Consider the following 18742-nt stretch of genomic DNA (forward strand, 5'->3'; position numbering starts at 1 on the left):
TCCCGTATGTCGGCCGATCATAGCAGGAGCCCCGTCGGTAGTCACTGATACCAGCTTTTCCAACGGTACCTTTTTCTTCGCGAAAAACTCCTTCACCGCGTTATAGATGTCAACTCCCTTCGTAGTTGTCTTTAGCGGCAGTAGTGTCAGAAGTTCTTCTTTTGTGGAGAAACCATCAAATACCATCCGGATAAAGACCATCAGCTGTGCTGTACTGCTGCTGTCGACGGACTCGTCACACTGGATGCTAAACCAACTGCACTTTGCCAGATCCTGATCCAACTGATCGGCCAAGTTCCCGGACATAGCCGACACTCTTCTAACAATTGTAGTTGCCCCCAGCTGGACATCAGAGAGAGTGGAGATTACATCGTTTCCATATTTCTCGTCTTTAAGCACAGTTTTTGCAATTGTCATCATTGCTTCTTTGAAATACTCCCCGTCTAAAAATGCCTTCTTTTTCTTAATCATGAAATGTGTAGCTCTAAATGAGGCTTCGGTTGCTTTTTGAGAGTTTTTCACCGGTCTCGTGAAAAAAGACTGCTGTTTGCTCAAACCTGCCTTTAATTCACGGGCCTTTTCCGCTCGCAGTGTTCTGCCCTTTGGGTAGTTAGCATGGTAGCTTGTGTGACACGTTCGGAAATGTCTCTCCACGTTGTGCCGCTTTGCCGTTGCCACAGTTGCCCCGCAAATGAGACACACGCATGAATCTTTCACAGTGGTAAAAAAGAACTCTTCCTCCCATTCACTGTGAAAATGATATGTTTTCTTCCTTTTTTCCGCCATGTTTTCCTCATCTCCTCACCTTTGCCTTTGCTGGTCTTCACGGCAACTGTTTCCGTGGAGACCAGCTAGCACTAAATATTAGATCATGATCTAATATTTAATAATAAACATTTTTTTTATATATTATCTCTAACAAATTAACACCAATGCAATTGTGATTTTAAAAAAAATAGCAAGAAAAAATAAAAATAGATGCAGCTTACTGGTAAGTTGTTATGGTGAGCTATTTTTAGAACAGGCCCGCGGGCGACTCATGTGGTCCTTGTGGGCGACCTGGTGCCCGCGGGCACCGTGTTGGTGACCCCTGTTCTAATCGCTCTAATAGGATATTATGGTCGACAGTATCGAACGCTGCACTGAGGTCTAGCAGGACAAGCACAGAGATGAGTCCACTGTCAGAGGCCATAAGAAGATCATTTGTAACCTTCACTAAAGCTGTTTCTGTGCTGTGATGAGCTCTGAAACCTGACTGAAACTCTGAAATAAACCTCTGCAGATGATCCGTTAGCTGTTTGACAACTACTCTTTCAAGGATGTTTGATATCAAAGGAAGGTCGTATTTATTTTACCCTACTCATATTCAATTTATGATACATTTTATTTTTAAAGATTTAAAAAGGTTCTTTAAAATGCTTTTTTAACCCTTGGTAGTACCTAAAAAACGTACCCCTTATGAGGTCCTAGAGCCAAAAATTGACCACGCCATAAAAAGTGCTATAAAAAGATTATACATTAATATTTTATTCCACTTTAAATTAGCCAATCTTTTAGACCTACTTCTCCTTGAAATATTCATGTCAAGTTTTAATTACATTTCGCGGATTTTAACCCTTTATATCCCGGTTTTGTCATATGAGCGCACGGCCGTTTTTGGCGAAAAAAATGAAAAAATTAAATATTTTCCATAAAATACATTTGAAAGTTATATTTTATTGTACTTTTAATTAGGCCTTTGGATGGACCAAAGATTGGCACCAACAGTCATTTCGATCGCCTTTTATTTTTTTTGCAGGAGCGCATTTCATAAAATGCGCACACTATCGGTCCCAATTGACCACGCCCAAAAAAGTGCTATAAAAAATTTATAAAATAATATTTTATTCCACTTTAAATTAGCCAATCTTTTAGACCTACTTCTCCTTGAAATATTCATGTCAAGTTTTAATTACATTTCGCGGATTTTAACCCTTTATATCCCGGTTTCGTCACATGAGCGCACTGCTTTTTTTGCCCCAAAAAACATAAAACTTGAATATTTTCCAAAAAAAACATTTGAGGTAATATTCAATTGTTATTATAATTAGGCCTTTAGATGGACTAAAGATTGGCACCAACAGTCATTTCGATCGCCTTTTATTTTTTTTTTCAGGACCAGAAAATGGTCTCCAGGCGGCAAATGCTCCTCCTCTAGGCCGAAATAAGTGCATTCTTGCCGGGGTAAGTCGCGACGATTACCGGGGCACGATCACCGGGGACTCATTTTTGCAGCACACACATCCGATACCACGTGACAACAAATACGTCATTTCCTGTTGACTAAAAAAAAAAAAGTACCCTCATACGGTCCTAGGGGCCGAAAATGGTCCCGCCCGATCAGCGGGCGAAGCCGCTGCTGCACGCCGGAAATGAGGCTTCATTTCCCGCAGGTCTGTCCAAGAAGCCCGCTGTTTTCCAGCAGGGGTCAAATGTGAAGCAAGGGCGCCACCCGGTGGCCAAATAAAAAATTACAATTCTAAGGTCCTGACTACAGAACAAAAACGAAACTTAAGCCATCGCCACTACGTTAATGGTAATAATTGTGCAGTGAAAAATAGCGTTTATAATGGGTTTCAATGGGGCGATTTATGGCTTTTGGTACTCATGTGGATGTCGGTTTTTAGCTTAGCCACCTTAAGCTAATCGAATAAACGGAGACGGCAATTCTAAAGAAAAAAAAAAAGGGTTGGGAGGTTTGGCTATATTCTATTCAACACAGTGAAAATGGCCTAATATTAAAAAAACGCTGTGGATGATAAATGGCCGTAGGTACTACCAAGGGCCATTTGAAGGACCTTTTTTAAAATGGTCCTTTGAAAAACCATTAAAGGTGCCCTAAAGAACCATTTCTTGATGGTTCTTTGGGGCACCTTTAAAGGTTCTTCAATGAACCACTGAAAGAAATGGTTCTTCAAAGAACCATTGTTTGAGCGGTTCTTTGTGGCACCAAAAAAGGTTCTTCTATGGCATCAGGCTAAAGAACCACTTTTGGTTCCAGTTGGCACCTTTATTTTTCTGACACAAACAACAGGAGGAACACACGTTGGAAGATGGTTACCTTGTCCAGGTATAAAGACATCAACATTTCTGCTCTGATCAGATGATGGCTCCTCACAGGTGTATCTCCCAGAATTCCTCCATGTGATGTTAAAGAGATGCAGGATGCTCATGGAGCCTCGATTGTCCAAGAGGACCCCTTCTACTGGCGGGTCCTGAGGAAAATGCCACTTCACCTCACTCCACCCCAAACACTCCTGAGGAGAAGAAAAGATACCTGAGAGAGAGGTACTGGAAGACATCTGAAGACAGAGACAGGTAGGTGTAGAGACAGACAAGTGTTACTGACCACTGTGTAATTGGAGTTAGAGGGGACCAGAACTTCAGAGGCGGATGGCAGCAGCTCCAGAGAAACCGCCCCTTCAGGATGAACCAGGAATACACCTACACACAGAGACAGGTAGACATTCAGGTGTCACCTCTAAAATCCTACTGATGCTTTTACGTTATTACTCACCCAAGAGAAACCCCAACAGGCTGATATTTCCTGTTCCCCTGATGGATGCCATCATGGCTGCCAACCCTGAGCAGTGACAGGTGGAGGAGAGGTTTCAAAATAAAAGTCTAACATCATTAAAACACAAAATGGACTTCCTGTGAAGCTCTGATATTTGGTGGAAGCTTTAAAAAAATGCAAATAGTTGAATGCAATAAGTGTTGGATGCTGCAGGCTGTGTACAAATACTGTAGTAATGATTGTCTGCTATTACTGCTCTATATTCCAGAGAGATGTGTTTACTGCATGTCAGTGGCAGCTGGAGACTGCAGAAATAATAAACTCAACGAAGTTACTTTGAAGGGAGGCGTCTAAGAAGCTTCATTAAAGTTTAACAAGTTTATTTAAACCGTAGCAGTCTGGACTTTTTTCATTCCCTGCATTCAGTCGGCGTCTGTTAAATCTGTCGAGGTGACTGATGCTTCAAACAGACGTGAACACATTCCTGTGTGTGTGTGCATGTGTTTTCACACAAAGCAGCCACTCACAGTCATCCCTAGGGACTTCAGCCAAACAGAGCCCTGGTTGATGGAGAGAGAATGAGGAATGCCAGCTGACCACCGAAGAAGAAAATAAACAGCGAGGTATTTCCTGTGGGCAGCAGAGAGGAGAGCAAGCCTCATCTCAGGGTTTAGCCAATCACAGCTCTGAAGCTCTGTGCCCTGACTAATGCTCAGCAGGTGATGTCACCAGTCAGCTGCCGAGTCTTCCTCTTCATCCCTACCTCCACTGTCACAGAGTGTCAAATTTGAGCGTCCAGATTGGTGGCTTCAGTCTCTCTTGTGATGTCACCAATGGAAGTTTTAAAGGGCTTTTTATTAACTCTCTTAAGGCTGAAGAGAGAGGAATGCCTCAAATGTGTGCTTGAGTAAAATTTGCTTTGAAGTACTGATCTTGTGATCAGGTTACTGACCAACAGAAGACACTCTTTTACAGCTGCTAAGTTAAAAGATCACACCATTGTTTTTCCAGCCTGCCGTGTGTGTGTTGTGACTGCTGTGTGTGTTTGGTTCAAACTGACTGTGCAGCACAAAGCGGATCTCAGATCGAATCACCAACATGTTCATCGGCCGACGTTCTTCCAACTGTGTTTTTGGATTTTTGTCTAGTTCGTGCTCAGTAAAAATCACCTTTAAGCAGCTCTGATCAGAAATATGAGCAGCTACAAGACATCGATCGGCAAAGTAGGAGACAGCGAATCTGACTATGGTGATCTATTTAAGTAGTATTCCAGATAGGTAATCATACACCTGTTCATCAACACTGAATATTCTACATGTAATCATTTCATATCCTGTCACACTCACCTACTCTACAGGTGTGCCACCTGCCTGTCACTGCTCCATACTAACGCTGTGATCGGTCACCTCAGACCTGTAGCACACAGCACACACACACTGTAACACAATTAAACTGATCAAACTGCAAACCACAAGATTTATTGTTGGTCAAGTCGATGCATTTGAATGATCAGCATGGCAAACATAAAAACAGAAATCTAACGAGAAGCAGGTGAGGCCCAACAGCAACCAACCACAGTTCAGATAATGCACAGAAAAAATAACCGGATATATGCTCGTGTATGATGTTATTACCACACAATAAGTTTGATCAGAATATTTCTGACACTTAAAGTATTACAAACACCAAACATGTAAGGAACCAAACTGGATGATCAGGTAGGGCTGTTGGATCTGAAAAGTTGATTTTCATAGATTAGACTTTCATCAATAATTCTTCAGTCTGTGCTTTTAAAATGTTTTGAAACAAGTTCAAACTCATAAAAACAGTAAATCTAATGAAAATGAGAATTAGTTCACCAAACCAGTTAAAAACACGCAAACTGAGCAAATACACCAAACCTACAAATGGAAACATCCTACGAGAAGGTTCAAAATATGTTTACACTCATATATGCCTCTCTTCAGCGTCTTATTCACTTCAATTCTTCATGATGAAGAAGAGAACATATGAATATTCTGACTCTGTGGTGACACACAGCAGGCTCTCCCTGAGCCTGGTTCTGTCAGAGGTTTCTCACTGTTAAAAGGGAGTTTTTCCTTTCCACTATCGCCAATGGTGTTGGTTACGTTACTTGAAAATAATAATTAGTTACTATTAGTGATTACTTCTCCAAGAAATTAATCCAGTTACTTTACTGATTACTTATTTTCAAAAGTAATTAGTTACTTTATTACTTAATTACTTGTTAAAAACATGGTACACAACCTGAATACGTAATAAAGCAATAGGCCTTTCTGCTCAATTCTATTTTTTTCTGCATAATCCATCATATAAAATGACGCTTGTATGTCATTGTCAGCTGCCTGAGACACAGGTTTGAAGATGTGAGGTTTAATTAGAGGGAGGATCAGCTGTGGTTCTGTGGTTGCTCAATTTTTGAAGATGTTCTGAAGCTGAGACATGAAGAGGAACCTGCTGCCCAATCAGAGCTCCCACTGTGAGGAGATGTCAGAGTTCAGGAGGAACGTCTCTTACTGAGCCCAGTTTTATTTATCTGATTTTAATCTGTCAGTTTAACCCCAGTTTCACTGGCAGTAAAATACCTTTATAGAATGGTAAATGGCCTGTATTTGTATAGCACTTTACATAGTCCCTATGGACCCCAAAGCACTTTATACATTCAGTCATCCACCCATTCACACACTGGTGATGGCAAGGTACATTGTAGCCACAGGTGCCCTGGGGCGCACTGACAGAGGCGAGGCTGCCGGACACTGGCACCACCGGGCCCTCTGACCACCACCAGTAGGCAACGGGTGAAGTGTCTTGTCCAAGGACAAGACACGCTGGAAGTTCCGCCCCCTCACTGGCCTTCAGCCTCATGATTGCTGCACAAGCTTCCCTCCATCACTGATCTGTTCAGCAACAAACTGCAGGAGGAATACCACATTCAGGTGCCGATACTCAGCTGAGATTCACCTGACCCACTGCTATGTGCACCAATGCAGTGAAGGTATTGCACACAGGACTTACTCGCAGTACGTACTCCCAGTGCTCACAGTCTTTACTCTCAGTACTCAGAGTACTTATTCGCAGTACTCACACTATGTACTCACAGCTTTTACTCGGAGCACTACTTAGAGTAGTTAAAGTATTTACTTGCAGTATTTACTCACAGCAGCATTTCAGTATTTCTAGTACATGTAGTACTTGTACATAGCAATACTGTGTGGAATCTAATCAGGATTCAGAGAAAGAAAAGAGAGTAGAGTTGGTTCAAACCTTCTGAAGCTGCTCCTTTTCCTTCTCTTCTTCTTCTTCTTTTCACTGTTTGTGTCTCCTCTTCTTCTCTTCAGTTCATTCCAGACGAACGACGAATGGAAACCAACAGACTGATTCACAGTGAGAGAGGGAGACATAGGGCCAGAGTGGAGAGAGAGAGAGTCTGCAGTACTGAGGGAAGAAAACGGGTGAGAGACACAGACGCACATAGAGAGAGAGCGAGAGAGAGAAAGAGCATCTGTTTTCAATCTGTCTCTCTGCCCTCCCCCCTTCTTTGACAGGAAATGAACCGAGTGCAACACACACACACACACTCACACACACACATACTGAAACACACATACAAAAAAGTCAGTTTTCTGTTTTACAGTCAGACTTACTGCTTTGTGTGTGTGTGTGTGTGTGTGTGTGTGTGTGTGTGTGTTTTGTAGTAGACTTTATTAAACAGAGTGCTATGTGAGAGAGTCAGCTTACTGACTGATCAGTAATAATTGTCAGGGTCCTGGGTCTGAGTGACCCAGGGTCCCTGAGCAGTTTTGGACTTGTCTTGTATTGTATGTATATTTGGTATTGCTGTCCCTCTTCTCCCTGTTTGCGGGTGTGTGTATGTGTTTCTGCAGGCTACTTCAGGCCTGGTGAGTGTGGCTCTGCTGGCGGACTGGCCACATCCGAAGCTCCTGCAACACCCCCTGTTGTTGATCAGGGCTCGTCGGGGGAGCTATTTAGGAGTGTTGGAGCTCCCACCGGCGCGGGATCATTACGTTAGACTCCCAAGTCAGTGTGTGTGTTTAGGAAGTGCAGATCGTGTGTGTGCCCACGGGGGTCAGTGTTTAATGGCTGCCTCTATTGTTTTCCTACAGGAGGAACGTGAAGAGGAAGGGCAGCACGCACAGGGTGCGCTGGTGGGCAGCTCTGAACACCACATCCAGAACACCCTGGATTTTGTTGAGAAGGTGAGAGATGTCATTATGGAGGCAGATGAAACCATGGTCTCGTACGACGTTACATCTCTCTTCACTTGCATCCCAGTCACAGAGGCGTTAAGAGATTACAGGATGACACCAACCTCAGCAACAGGACTGCTCTCAGCATCGACCAAGTGTGTTTAAACTGTGTCTTAATTCCACCTACTTCACATACAAGGGTCAGTTCTACAGGCAGAAACATGGGTGTGCCATGGGCTCCCCAGTTTCACCCATTGTGGCCAATTTGTACATGGAAGAAGTGGGAAAGAGGGCTTTGCTATCCTACCCTAGAACACCGCCAAGCCATTGGTTCAGATATGTGGATGACACCTGGGTGAAAATCAAATCTCAGGACGTACCACATTTCACGGATCACATTAACTCGGTGGACCGACACATCAACTTCACCAGGGAGGATATGAAAAGTGGCAGGTTAGCCTTCTTAGACTGTGAGATTTCCATCAGTAATGGGGGACGTGTACCGTCAGCTTTTAGATGTCAGGACACTACAACACAGAGCGAACACGATCCCCACTGACACAGCGGACAGGGAGGCAGAAGAACAGCACATCAAGAAGGCCCTGAGTAAACGTGGTTATCCCAGCTGGACTTTTGGCAAAGCGGGAAAGGCTCCTAAAGAAAGCTCCAGCCGATCCAGGAGAGAAAGACAACCGCTGCCCAAGCGAAAACCTGTAGTGATCCCATATGTGTCAGGAGTATCAGAGCAGTTGAGAGGCATTTTTTCTAAACACCGGGTCTCTGTTGCTTTTAAACCCCAAAAACACGCTGCCCCAAAAATTGGTCCACCCCAAGGATCGGGTCCCCTGACACAAACAGAGTAACATAGTTTACGCTGTTAAGTGCCAGGAGGATTGCCAGGATTTATACATCGGGGAAACCAAACAACCTCTGGTGAAGCGGATGGCACAACACAGAAGAGCTACCTCATCAGGCCACGACTCTGCGGTCTATTTACACCTACAGGCCAGTGGACACTCTTTCAATGATGAGGATGTTCACATCCTGGACAGGGAGGAACGCTGGTTTGAGCGTGGAGTCAAGGAGGCCATTTACGTGAAAAAGGGAAAGACCATCTCTGAATTGATAAGGGGGCCTAAGGGTACATCTTTCGCCATCTTACAATGCTGTGATTGCAGCCGTTCCCCAACTCTCTGTGAATGGTACTCATGGTTGTTGATCAATGGTCATGAGAATTTGCATAATTATGATTAAGGAACTGACCTCCCAGCCCATTGTTCCCTCAGTGGGCTGGTTTCAGTCATTATGCAAATGTACTGTTTATAAGATTTAGGGAAACCTGCAGTCAGCTGAGACTGAAGAAGTCACTTCGATGAGTGATGAAACGTTTCTCCCACATAATGTCATATGCTGTGGGAGTGTCTGGTCGGGTGTGGTCCAGGTTCCTGTTGTCCATCCCCTGGGGTGGAGTTGGCCAGCTCATCACCTGCTTCCAATTTCCGGGGCTCCATCTAGAGGGTTTTTAAGCCAGCACTGCCTGCTACTCCTTGCCAGTTCGTCCTGCTACCACCCGTGGTAAACTTAGCCTCCTCTGTGCTCAGACTCTGTGTGCCTGGATCGTGGGTTAATGTGTCCTCCGTCTCCTGTATTCTCCAGATTCATCACCCGTCGTACACACCAGCAGTGCTGGTTCTGTTTCCGTCCCGTTCTCCCGTCTGCCCAGAACCCGAGGACCACACACTCATCTTCTCCTCAGCCTGCCCTCCAGCCCATACTTCAACCTCCCTGGACACCTTGGAACCTGGACCAGCCTCCCCACACTCTCAACCATCCCTGGAATGCTCCCACGGCAACCCCTTCCCCCCCTAATAGCCGGTGTTTTAGAGTAAGCCCAAGACTCTCCACTAGTACCACTAACCTCTGCCCTTTAATTGTTTCCCATTCAGTAAAACCCTTCTCCTGTGTTTGCAGAAGTTCCCGCCCATGATCTCCCTGTGTTCTACGTCCGTTTCTCCGCCCTCGGGCCTCCCTCAGTTCCTGCGAATGATTTCTGTTAGACCCAGTCTTGTTTAAGTTCCTTTTCCTTTCAATAAATTGTACATGGTTCGAGCAATTGAATCTGCTCTTGAGTCCACTGCATCCTTGTTTGTGACAGAACGAACTGTCCAATAATGGACTCAGCGGACCCAATTCGCGCCGCCATAAATAAACCGGGCGCGGTGTTAGGACGGCATGAACAGACATTGACGTCCCTAATGTACCAGTGTAACGCTATTAGTGAGAAGCAGGAGGAGTTACTCACCAGGTTTTCAGAAATCAGGGAGCTGAATCCGCCCGTTTTCCCCAGTCAGCCGGGACCATCGCCTGCACCCACCGTTGCGCACCCCGCGATAGAATCGGCTTATCGGGGCATTTCCTCCCCTCCACCGGAGCCTTTCCACGGAGAGTTGGGGCAGTGTGGAGGTTTCCTTTTTCAGTGGTCGTTGTTCATCAGTCGCACGCCACACGCTTTCCCAAATGATGCTGCCAAGATTTCCCATTTTGTAGGGTTGCTTAGGGGTAAGGCGCTCGCGTGGGATGAGGCGTTTCTGTCTTCTCACCCGATTGCCTCATGCTCCTATGAGGAATTTCTCAAGGAATTCAAGTCTACATTCGCTCACCCGATTTCTGAGGGTACTGCAGCTAAGAGGCTGTTGGGACTCCGTCAGGGAAAACGCAGCGTTGCGGAATATTCGATCGAGTTCCGCACCGCTGCTGTAGAAGCGGGTTGGCCAGACGCCACGCTGCGGGGTATTTTCCTACCATTCCTTACCGAACAGATGAAAGATCAGCTAGCTGTACACGACGAGCCGGCCACGTTCGAAGCGCTTGCCTCTCTCGCTCTCAAGATTGATAATCGACTGAGGGAAAGAGATGCTGAGAGGCGTTCCAAGCCCTCTCCGTCTCTGTTTCGGCCCGCGAACACTTCCGCGTTACCCCCACCACTTCCGGTAACAACATCCGCCCGTCCCCGCTCTCCTTCCCCAGAGCCTATGCAAATCGGCCACTCTCGGCTCACTCCTGAGGAGCGGGAACGGCGTTTCCGAGCCGGAGAGTGCTTCTACTGCGGAGGAAGCGGCCATCGCATCGCTGTCTGCCCAGTCCGGCCAAAAGGCGTGGCCCGCCGGTAAGTCCGGGGTTACGGGTGGGCAGTGTTTTCAAAGGAGATAAACCCCGTTTTCTGCTGTTAGTTTCTTTAATAACTGGTACTAAGGCTCATTCTTTTCACGCTCTCGTTGACTCAGGGTCAGAGCAAAATTTGATAGACACTGCGGTTGCTAAATCTTTGAACTTGCCCCTCACTCAGCTCGAGCCTCCGATCCCAGCCTCTGCTTTAAATAATGAGGTATTCGCTATGATCACTCACCAGACCGCACCTGTCAAATTAGTCACGTCAGGCAATCATCAGGAAAACATAACACTCTTTACCACTTCTTCCCTTGACGCGCCAGTAATCCTCAGTTTTCCGTGGTTGCAGAAGCACAATCCACACATTGACTGGACAGGGAAAAGAGTAGCCAGTTGGAGTCTATTTTGTCTCGCCAACTGCCTTAAATTAGCCTTGCCCTCGGAGGCTTCTGTTTCTCCTCCATCGGTTGTTTCCCCCCCCCGACCTTACCGCTGTCCCTCCTGAATATCATGATCTACAAGAGGTGTTTAGTAAAGACAGAGCTCAGTCGCTGCCCCCTCATCGACCTTATGATTGTGCCATTGATCTCCTTCCTGGTGCTCCTATGCCCTCCAGCCGTCTTTACAACCTGTCCCGTCCCGAAAGGGGGGCTATGGAGAAGTACATCCAGGACTTGTTAGCAGCCAGTCTCATTCGTCCTTCCTCCTCGCCAGTGGCCGCCGGTTTCTTTTTTGTTTCTAAGAAGGATAAGTCACTCCGGCCATGCATCGATTACAGAGGACTTAATGCGATCACGATTAAGAACAAGTACCCCCTGCCTTTGATCAATTCAGCTTTCGAACCCCTCCACGGTGCTACTATCTTCTCCAAGCTGGACTTGAGAAATGCATACCACCTCGTCCGCATAAGGGAGGGCGACGAATGGAAGACTGCTTTCAACACTCCTCTGGGGCATTTTGAATACCTGGTGATGCCATTTGGCCTCACCAATGCCCCTGCAGTCTTCCAAGCACTTGTGAATGACGTGCTCAGGGATTTCCTGAATGTTTTCGTGTTTGTTTACCTGGATGACATTTAGATTTTTTCACGATCTCTCGAAGAACATCAGGTGCATGTCCGGAGCGTGCTGCAGCGACTATTGGAGAACCGTCTCTATGTAAAGGCCGAGAAGTGTGACTTCCATGCCTCGTCTGTCTCATTTCTGGGCTACCTACTGGCGGGAGGGCAGGTGAAGACGGACCCTGTAAAGATCAAGGTAGTGGTGGAGTGGTCCGTCCCTGATTCACGCAGACAGCTACAACAGTTCCTTGGTTTCGCAAATTTTTACAGGCGCTTTGTTAGGAACTACAGCCGGGTGGCTGCACCCCTCTCTCGCCTCACTTCCTCAAAGGTCCCCTTCGTTTGGTCCCCCGAGGCTCACTCAGCCTTCACCATGCTCAAACAGCTCTTTACATCAGCTCCCATTCTGATCCATCCTGACACGAGTAAGCAGTTCATAGCGGAGGTTGACGCTTCAAGTGTGGGGGTGGGGGCTGTGCTGTCACAATGGTCTGGTCCACATGGCAAGCTCCAACCCTGCACCTATTTTTCTCGACGCCTTTCTCCTGCCGAACAAAATTATGACGTAGGGGATAGGGAGCTCCTAGCCATTAAATTAGCTTTGGAGGAGTGGTGCCACTGGCTGGAGGGAACGGAACACCCGTTTATTATTTGGACAGATCACAAGAATCGAACTTATCTCAAATCAGCAAAAAGACTGAACTCCCCCCAGGCTCGGTGGTCTCTCTTCTTTACCCGATTTAACTTTGACATTTCCTATCGCCCAGGTTCCAGGAATCTCAAACCTGATGCTCTGTCCCGCCAGTACTCCTCGGACTCAGAGCCCCGGGGCCCTGAGCTCATTCTCCCTTCCACCTGCAGAATTGGCTCCCTCACCTGGGATGTGGAGGAGGCCATACGCCAGGGTCTACGAGGTGAAACCGATCCGGGAACTGGCCCACCCGGTCAGCGTTTTGTGCCCTCTGCCGCCCGGTCGGCTGTGATCCACTGGATCCACACAGCAAGGTTTACTTGCCACCTGGGAGTGAGTAGAACCACAGCGCTATTGAAGAGGTATTTCTGGTGGCATTCCATGGACAAGGATGTAAAGGCTTATGTGGCAGCCTGTTCCATTTGTGCCCGTAATAAGACCTCCAATAGGCACCCGTCTGGCTTACTCCAACCACTGAGTACCCACATAGGCCTTGGTCTCATATTGCATTGGATTTTGTTACCGGCCTCCCAGCTTCCTCAGGGAAGACGGTGATCCTGTCCATAGTCGACCGGTTCTCCAAAGCAGCCCATTTCATAGCCCTAGAAAAGCTACCAACGGCTACCGAGACCACCCAGATCCTTACAGACCATGTGTTCCGACTTCATGGCATACCCTTAGAAATTGTTTCTGACAGGGGGCCCCAGTTTGTCTCCCAAGTGTGGAGAGCCTTTTGTTCGGCCCTGGGTGCCAAGGCTAACTTGAGTTCCGGTTTTCATCCACAATCCAATGGTCAGACTGAACGTCTGAACCAGGAATTGGAATCCGCTCTTCGCTGTGTAACGTCACAGAACCCGGCTACCTGGTCGTCTCAGTTGCCTTGGGTGGAATACGCCCATAATTCTCTCACGTCCTCGGCGACAGGCTTGTCACCCTTTGAAGCCTCACTAGGTTATCAGCCACCGTTGTTCCCGGAGAATGAGACGGAACTGGCCGTTCCTTCTGTCCAGCACCACCTTCGACGCTGCCGGCGGGTGTGGCAGAGGGTTCGACGGGCACTCCTCACGACTGTCGACCGTCAACGGGACTATGCGGATCGCCGCCGCTCTGTTGCCCCAACTTATCACCCTGGACAACGGGTTTGGCTCTGTGCTAAGGACATTCCCTTACGGTCACTTTCTTGGAAGTTGGCTCCCCGTTACATTGGCCCCTACGAGATCGCTGCTGTCGTCAGTCCCTCGGCAGTCCGACTCAGGCTCCCAGCTTCCTGGCGCGTCCACCCAACGTTTCACGTCTCTCGGGTCAAGCCGGTCCGTAGCAATCCTCTGTGCCAGCCATCCGTTCCCCCACCCCCCGCCGGGCTCGTGGACGGTCACCCGGCCTACTCGGTCCGGCGGAACGTTGACGTGCGCCGCTGCGGTCGTGGTGCCCAGTAACTAGTGGACTGGGAGGGTTATGGCCCCGAGGAGCGTTCTTGGGTTCCCTGGTCGCTCATCCTGGACCCATCCCTGATCTCTGACTTTCGCTCCTCCCTTCGCAGGGCCCAGTCCGGGCGGTTGCCGGGTGGTGACCCTTGAGGTGGGGGTGGTGTCATATGCTGTGGGAGTGTCTGGTTGGGTGTGGTCCAGGTTCCTGTTGTCCGTCCCCTGGGGTGGAGTTGGCCAGCTCATCACCTGCTTCCAATTTCCGGGGCTCCACCTAGAGGGTTTTTAAGCCAGCACTGCCTGCTACTCCTTGCCAGTTCGTCCTGCTACCACCCGTGGTAAACTTGGCCTCCTCTGTGCTCAGACTCTGTGTGCCTGGATCGTGGGTTAATGTGTCCTTCGTCTCCTGTATTCTCCAGATTCATCACCCGTCGTACACACCAGCAGTGCTGGTTCTGTTTCCGTCCCGTTCTCCCGTCTGCCCAGAACCCGAGGACCACACACTCATCTTCTCCTCAGCCTGCCCTCCAGCCCGTACTTCAACCTCCCTGGACACCTTGGAACCTGGACCAGCCTCCCCACACTCTCAACCATCCCTGGAATGCTCCCACGGCAACCCCTTCCCCGCCTAATAGCCGGTGTTTTCAAGTAAGCCCAAGACTCTCCACTAGTACCACTAACCTCTGCCCTTTAATTGTTTCCCATTCAGTAAAACCCTTCTCCTGTGTTTGCAGAAGTTCCCGCCCATGTTCTCCCTGTGTTCTACGTCCGTTTCTCCACCCTCAGGCCTCCCTCAGTTCCTGCGAATGATTTCTGTTAGACCCAGTCTTGTTTAAGTTCCTTTTCCTTTCAATAAATTGTACATCGTTCGAGCAATTGAGTCTGCTCTTGAGTCCACTGCATCCTTGTTTGTGACACATAAAGCTACGTCCAGATGAACAGAATCAACTTTTGGAAATGTCAACATAGTTGTTTCTTTGCAGGAAGGTAGATAGCCTTTGGGCCAAGACACTGAAGAAGCTCTTTCCTTCTACGTTCAGCAGACTGATCTGACGAAACTGGCTGATGGATGAGGAGTTCTTGTCCTTAGGGATCAGAATACCTCCTGCTCTCCGCCAAGCCTTTGGAATCGCTCCTTTCTGCCACGCTACCTTCACATACATGGTCTTAAATAATCAGGCCCCATCTTATCTTAATGACCTTGTAGTACCATATCACCCTATTAGAGCACTTCGCTCTTGCTCTGCAGGCCTACTTGTTGTTCCTAGAGTATTTAAAAGTAGAATGGGAGGGAGAGCCTTCAGTTTTCAGGCCCCTCTTCTGTGGAACCAGCTTCCAGTTTGGATTCGGGAGACAGACACTGTCAATGGAAAATTGTATTTAGTAGTCAGTATAATCTTTTAGTGATATAAGTTTGCATATGGTAGAATGCTGCATGTAAACATTTGTGTGTAGAAGTATATAGTTGGTGACATATTGAAAGAATGTGTCATCCTAGGAGGTCTGTAACATTCTAGGATGTTCACCCCCACGTCCTGGGAGCATGAGAGAGGTCGCACCTTGTTTTATTGTTTTATTGTTTTAACATAGCTATGTCTGTTTTAGTCTAAGTGCCTTTTTGTCTAGATGAACTGCTGGACTTCTTCACTGTGTTATCTAGGGTGAACCATCTAGGGTGAGGGGGAGATTACCCTCTTCCTGACCAAGGATGTACCTTTTGTGCTTTCATGTTATATGACCCTTTGATCAGCAGGACACACACACACACACACACACACAAACACACACACTGAAGTATAAATAAAGACCGGGGCAGTTTCTTAGCGCGAGTCTCAGTCTGGAGGCTGCCCTTGCTAGCAAGAAGTTCTGTGTGTTTCTCTTCTCTGAGTCTTTACTGAAGAAGTGTTTTAGAATATTTTCCCTAACAGACACTATCTCTACTTTCAAGATTAGACTTAAAACTTTCCTTTTTGCTAAAGCATATAGTTAGGGCTGGACCAGGTGACCCTGAATCCTCCCTTAGTTATGCTGCAATAGACGTAGGCTGCCGAGGGATTCCCATGATGCATTGAGTTTTTCCTTTCCAGTCACCTTTCTCACTCACTATGTATTAACACACTTCTCTGCATTGAATCATATCTGTTATTAATCTCTGTCTCTCTTCCACAGCATGTCTTTTATCCTGTCTTCCTTCTCTCACCCCAACCAATCGCAGCAGATGGCCGCCCCTCCCTTAGCCTGGTTCTGCCGGAGGTTTCTTCCTGTTAAAAGGGAGTTTTTCCTTCCCACTGTTGCCAAAGTGCTTGCTCATAGGGGGTCATATGATTGTTGGGTTTTTCTCTGTATCTATGAAGCGCCTTGAGGCGACTTATGTTGTGATTTGGCGCTATATAAATAAAATTGAATTGAATTGAATCAGCTTCCACGGGTATTTGAGAACTTGTGGGGTGTTTTTATAGAGCCTATATGAGATGCCATTAGGTCCTTGGGCCGATGCTGCTCTTGCCTGCTTCACTACCTTCTCCACTTCACTCCATGTATGTGGTCTTATGTCCATTTGGTGTTCAGGTGCCTGGATAGGCAGCATATCACTCGGAATGGTGACTGGCTCATGCCTCTAATCATCAGAGTAAGTTTTCCTCAGTTGATCTTCCATGTCTTTTATGGGCATTTTGAGGCACCCACTCTTCTCTTCAGCAAATAGACTCTTAACAAAAGTTGTATGGGTTGCTGTAGAAAAGGGTCCTTGTCCGTTCTTTCTTCTTACGTTGTCGTCTGAGGTGTTCTGCTCTTTGGAGCTTTGTAAGTTGTTGCTTTATTTCCTCCTGCAGGGCAATGAGTCCCTCCCTTTCTGTCTCATAGGCCCCCCTCCATTGTTTCCTCAGTTGTCTTCTGTCTTTCACTAATGTATCAACTTCCCGCTGAATCTGATCTTTCCTACTTTCCATCTTCCTTTCCCTTGCTGGTAGTGGTTTGGCTAGACTCAGTGTTGGAAGATTCTGTTGGCCTTTTCTGGATGAGCTCTGGACTGGAACGCAGTGTTGATTGTGGCTGGCTAACATCTATACACAAATGTGTTCCTAGCTGTTGGTGGCTAAACTCCAAACTAGGGGCTAATATTAAATGGCCGGGCCCTGAGCTAGAATCTAATATTGAGTGTGGCTGGCTAAGCTCTAGACTGGGAACTGCTACTGGTTGGATTTGACTGAGTTCCGATCTGGAGACTATGGGGGACTCTGTATGACAATGAACTTCGAAAAGGGTGCTGATATCCTGAGGACTGTGGGGATTCTCCTGCCTCTGGACTTCAATCGACTGATTTGACTTCTTAAAAAGTATGTGTTAAGGAATTTTTATTGTTTTATTTGATTATGCTTCAAATGTTATGTTATACATATTTCACCAGACACAGCTTTCTGTTGAAACAGGAAGCTGACCCTGTGACGCTGACAAGAGATCAGTACAGAAATACATATCCGCAGAAGTTGACTTGCATTATATTATTCTTAGAAATTGACCTGCAACACACATACTCTGTGACACACACACACACAGATTGCATGCAGACAGACATCAGGACCTGCGTGACAGGAAATGTGATTATATTTGCATATTGACGATGTAACCTATAAAAATAAACGAATACTGCAGTTCGGTGTGATTTGCTCTGAGCTTTTCACCCGTGCAGCAAGTTAACCTACACAAGTGTCTCATTGTTGTTTATTCACCTGACTGTTTGTTAACTGTAAATCTCTGACAATGTGTCAATGTGAGGCCCCTTTCTCAGCTCGCTGAGGCACTTCTTCCTGCCTTGGTGGATTTTAAGGACCATGTCAGTAATTAGTTTTGACCAGCCACAAATGCAGTTCTGCAGCTAATAAATAAAACTAAATTAAGGCTGATCTTACTGTATGTACTGTACACTTTCTCTTCAATCAAAGAAATAAGCAAAACATTTTGAACAATGACCTGTATTTTTGAAAATACTACACATTTGTAACAATGGACTTTCAATTCAGGCTTCCAAAATATACATGAGTCATATTTGTACAATGCATCTCTTGAAAAACATTCCACAACATTCCTCAAAGTTATCTGCTGTAACCTGAATTCAACATTGTGGGGCCTTATGACATTGCGCTTATGTAAAAAATAGTTTTTTAAATGTAAGAGCCATAAGGTAATATGGCAACAGGGGTGTAATTATTAAAATGACACAAAGAAGAGACTTAAAATAACATTATAACCCACAGGCGCACAACCAAGAGACCTAAACTGATTAGTATTGGCTTGCTTCTATTACTAAACATCACAATCACTAATACTAGATGATGCAATCTGTTTGTAGTGGTGCACCTTGGGAAAAAAATTGCAAACTGGTGAAATTGGTGCAAGGCACCATTTCCATTGAGAAAAATGGACATTCAAAGTTTGATTTTTTTTTTTAAAGAGCCATGGCTTGAAAAGTGAAAACTGCAGTAATAAAGGACCCAAGTTGAAAAGTGCCAGAAAAATAAGTTTCACTATGTACTGCAACTTTACCAGTGCTGGCTTAAAAGAAAGGATGGTACATATTCGAAGAGGTAAACATGTTGTTCCCACATCATAACTGGA

The 18742-nt window shown here is 46.4% G+C and overlaps 1 protein-coding gene across 2 annotated transcripts in view; it reads right to left on the minus strand.

Annotated features, from left to right (window-relative positions):
* LOC146701006 (platelet-derived growth factor receptor beta-like) overlaps positions 1-6998 on the minus strand; it is a 53942-nt gene extending 46944 nt beyond the window's left edge. Inside the window, exons 1-4 of one of the 2 annotated variants that reach the window (XM_085471291.1) lie at positions 6842-6998; positions 3557-3622; positions 3389-3483; positions 3101-3296 (exon numbers count right to left, since the gene is read on the minus strand). In XM_085471291.1, coding sequence (XP_085327417.1) covers positions 3101-3296; positions 3389-3483; positions 3557-3611 — 346 coding nt within the window. In that variant the 5' untranslated portion in view covers positions 3612-3622; positions 6842-6998. Of the gene's footprint in view, positions 1-3100; positions 3297-3388; positions 3484-3556; positions 3623-4083; positions 4183-6841 lie in introns of those variants that run through there. The other variant, XM_085471292.1, reaches the window with a different exon arrangement.
* Between the last annotated feature and the right edge of the window lie 11744 nt (positions 6999-18742).

Source organism: Copadichromis virginalis, linkage group LG10, assembly GCF_057382275.1.
Source record: "Copadichromis virginalis isolate Kocher_CV1m ecotype Utaka linkage group LG10, C_Virginalis_male_GT1.1, whole genome shotgun sequence".
In the NCBI taxonomy this organism is placed as follows: Eukaryota; Metazoa; Chordata; class Actinopteri; order Cichliformes; family Cichlidae; genus Copadichromis; species Copadichromis virginalis.